At 49.9% G+C, this 3,817-nt stretch overlaps 1 protein-coding gene across 1 annotated transcript in view; it reads left to right on the forward strand.

Moving 5' to 3' along the window:
* The window catches only part of LOC108803451, a gene marked incomplete at its 3' end in the record, with an annotated part of 12,927 nt that extends 9,313 nt beyond the window's left edge, over window positions 1-3,614 (forward strand). Inside the window, exons 9-10 of the mRNA XM_018575291.1 lie at window positions 2,375-2,514; window positions 3,464-3,614. Coding sequence (XP_018430793.1) covers window positions 2,375-2,514; window positions 3,464-3,614 — 291 coding nt within the window. The remainder of the gene's footprint in view (window positions 1-2,374; window positions 2,515-3,463) is intronic.
* Between the last annotated feature and the right edge of the window lie 203 nt (window positions 3,615-3,817).

Consider the following 3,817-nt stretch of genomic DNA (forward strand, 5'->3'; position numbering starts at 1 on the left):
GTGCTGTTTGTTGCCTCTGCTGTCACCCCCCCAATGAGATGCTGCCTCACTATGGGGACTCCCCTGTGCATGTGGAATGAAATGTACCGCATTGTGCCAATACACATAGCATGCATTGCCGTGTATTATGTAATGCTGCATTTCCTGTTGCGGGACTTTACTTCCTCTATAATGCCGAGTGTTACATAAAAGATGAAAAGATCCGACAATAAAAGGAAGTAAAATAGATTGCAATGTGTGTGTGTTCCCCCAAATTCTGCGTATTCCACTCTTATCGGTTATAAAACATCTTAACAGGAAAGTCAGTGAAGCAGCTGGGCCAGCACTGAATGTCAGCAGAACACATGTCTCTGCATTCATAGCATAGTGGTCAGAGACATGGAAATGATCATCTCCTGCATGTCAGCTAATGTGCCGCAGCCACTGGAAGGGGAAAGTGAGTCTCTGCGCAGCGCTGGAGGAGCAAGGTCGTCCTGCCGCCTTCATGTTAGCGTGTGTGGGCAGAAATCTTCAGATCTGACATGATGTCCCACCTCTGCAGGAGAGTCACATATAAAATATGGGCACATATGTCACAACCCTTTCCTCCCCGCAACACCAAGCGGCACGCCGACTCCAAAATCTTAGTCCATGTAGGATTGCCGGGATAAAGTATAAATATGTCCTGACCTCGGTCCCTGGCGTGGCTGCACGGGTGATAAGTCCGCCCCTAGTGCTGTGCACGGCTGCATACAAGCAGGAACAGCAGGGCCCCGCGGTGGCCCCCGTCTGCCTGATCTCTTGTGTCCGGGTCTAAGCTGCCATGAAACCCGGACAGGTGGCAACCCTACCAGGAACACACGTGTGCTGTGTACAGACAATGAACATAGATGGCTGTACGGCGGGCAGAGGCGGCTCTCTCATTGGGTGAGTTAGGCCGTCACCTAAGGCCTCGCACCCCCCCGGGGGCCTCACAGCGGCCTAAAGGAACGAGTGGCTCAGGGACTGATGAAGAGTAAACGGGGAGGAGAGAACGAGCATGAAAGGGAAGCACTGGAGACATGAGGGTAAAGGGAAGGAGAGAATGAGCATGGAAGGGAAGCACTGGAGACATGAGGGTAAAGGGAAGGAGAGAATGAGCATGGAAGGGAAGCACTGGAGACATGAGGGTAAAGGGAAGGAGAGAATGAACATGAAAGGGAAGCACTGGAGACATGAGGGTAAAGGGAAGGAGAGAATGAACATGAAAGGGAAGCACAGGAGACATGAGGGTAAAGGGAAGGGGTGGCTGAAGGCTGACTGACAGACTACACCTTACAAAGGGAGGATGATGACACAAAGGGAGAATGACGCAGAGCAATACATTCCCGGCCCTCAGACCTCAGCTCCCCCTTTCTTGTGATGAAGTGAGGGTCCGGTTGGAGAGAGGCCCCTCCTCCGACGCTCAGGCTATCAGGCCAGGATAGCAGCATGAGGTCCGCTGCCCACCCCGCTCACTGTGGCAGGAACACTGGCGCTGTGGATGTCTGATGGAGAGTTGGGCCTCCTTGGTCTTTCCTGGTAGCTCCTCCCCCCTCCGGCCTGCGTTCTGTCACTTCAGATCTGTGGTCCTACATCCCTGGTCCCTGACTAGTCCTAGTGGCAGCCCGTTCCCAGTGGTGATGTGACACTCAGGCACTTCTGGTCCGGCCTCACAATCCTCCGCCCGGCAGTCCCTAGGAGAGTGATGACCTCGCAGACAATGATTTCCACCACGCAGCACTGCAATGCTCAGACCCTCCCTGGTCACAGGTGACAGTCCTAATGCTGCTCCTAAAGGTCCCGCTACAAATCCAGTCTTTTTACCTGACGTGATCCTGTCTTTTATATTTTACCAAAAAATTGGGTAATAATAAATGTTTTATCATTTAATATTGGGGAAAGTTTTTTTATTTTATTTTTTATTTCGGTAATTTTTCCTTTAATATCGTAAAAAAATTAAAAAACCCCTCCCCCCTCCAGTGGTGATTAAATACCACCAAAAGAAAGCTCTATCTGTCCCCAAACAATGGTATAAAATTCATTTCAGTACAGCGCTGCATGACGGAATAAATGTCAGTCAAAGTACCGCAGCGCTGAATACTGAACAATGGCCTGGATGGGAAGGGCGTGTAACGGGATGTCAACTGGTTAAAAAACACATGGGTGATAGGGGCCACAATCCCATGGGGCCACTTTTCTTATTTTGCTTTTGTGGCCTAACAGGAGCCAAGATGCAGAGAAATGACTGGGAGGTCCTCCTCAGAGATATACTGGAGGCTGTGACTATGAGTAAAAATGAAACAACGAGAGAAGGAGCGCTACAACCCTGGAATACTTCATGTTTAACAGTTTAGAGATTTTGTGTAACTTTTAGTGCAGACTCACTTTTGGACGGACGAGGTGGTATCTTGCCGTCGGTTGTCAGCACGGCTCACCGGGCGGCATCTGTGGCTGGTCTGTGTGGAAGTGAACTCCGGGCTATAAGGCTTCTGTTGGGTCCATGGATGTTGGAAGGTGGTTACTGTAACTGGATGACCAGTTGAGGCGAAGTACACTATGCGTGTAGTGTGACACTCACCGTCAGGTGCAATGAGAGCTCAGTTGGCCAGGCTGCCACTCATCGGCTGAACGGGAGCAGGAGCGCCGCTGTACACCCTTCTGACAGTGGGGCAGTGGTCGCTATGGAAGGGGTTAAGGAGCAAGCCTCAGGCTAGAGGACCTTGCGGTCCATGGAGTGGTCGGTGTGGCTACGCGTTTCGAGGCTCTGTACCTCTTTATCAAGCCAGAAGTAGTTCTGAGATAGTTCCAAAGTGTGACTATGAGTAATACCTCGTTAGTAAATCTTACAAGTACCGTGCAAGGTCTGAAAGAGGAAGTCCAATAAGTAACCAACCTAAGTTATCTTATTATCTTTTTTTATCAGTCAGAGAGGTATCATTTACCTCTCTGACTGTTCAACAAAACGGAGCGCGCACAGAGGACTTAGAACATAGACCCCGGCGTAGAGCTGTGCTGCACCACGTCAGCCTTTGAATGAACACCGCCGTCGATCGCTGTGATCCGCTCCCTTGGGAGGGGGGGGGGCCCAAGATAAAATCTTGCACCAGGGCCCTTTGTTCATTAGGCTCGCCACTGTATCAGAGACTATTAAAGATTGGGACGCTCCACTACCAATAGACAAACATTCAGGATGGAGGTCCTGGAAGCAATCTCTACATGCCTCAGATGGAATCCACATACCACGCTGCTACACTTCAACCTCCCTTGCTGCAAGTCAGAGAAGAGAGAGTCACATCTTCTGAGATGCATCTACTGAGGCCATAGCAGCTGTCACCTACCTCAAGGTGAGAGACCCCTCTAATCACACCCATGGGGGAGGGGGGGTCTCTGTTTGGGAAGGATAAGTTGGCACCTAAGCCTGAGCACACAATTCCTAGGCTTGGACTCTGTGGCTCTGTGCTAGCTGTAGAAGTTGCAGACTTCATACTGCGTGAGCGAGACATTCAGAGAGAGGACATCAAGTTCTACGCAGACAGCAAAGTTCCTCTGGGCGACATCTACAACCAGACAAAGCGCTTCTATGTCTATGTCAGCCACCGTATAGAAAGGATCAGGTGCAGGGCCCCGTATTCTAGACTTGTGCGCCGTCAAAAAACTTGTTTCGTTCCGTTTCGGAATATCCGTTATTTCGTAATTCGTGTCCGAAACTCAATTCGGATTCGTACGAAATACAGATTTTCGTTACTTTCGGCACATTTTCGTAACTTTACGAACATTCGTTATGATGAAGTTAAAAAGCAGAAATACCTTTGTTAAT

Source organism: Nanorana parkeri, unplaced genomic scaffold (assembly GCF_000935625.1).
Source record: "Nanorana parkeri isolate BGI_ZX_2015 unplaced genomic scaffold, ASM93562v1 scaffold3745, whole genome shotgun sequence".
Lineage (NCBI taxonomy): Eukaryota > Metazoa > Chordata > Amphibia > Anura > Dicroglossidae > Nanorana > Nanorana parkeri.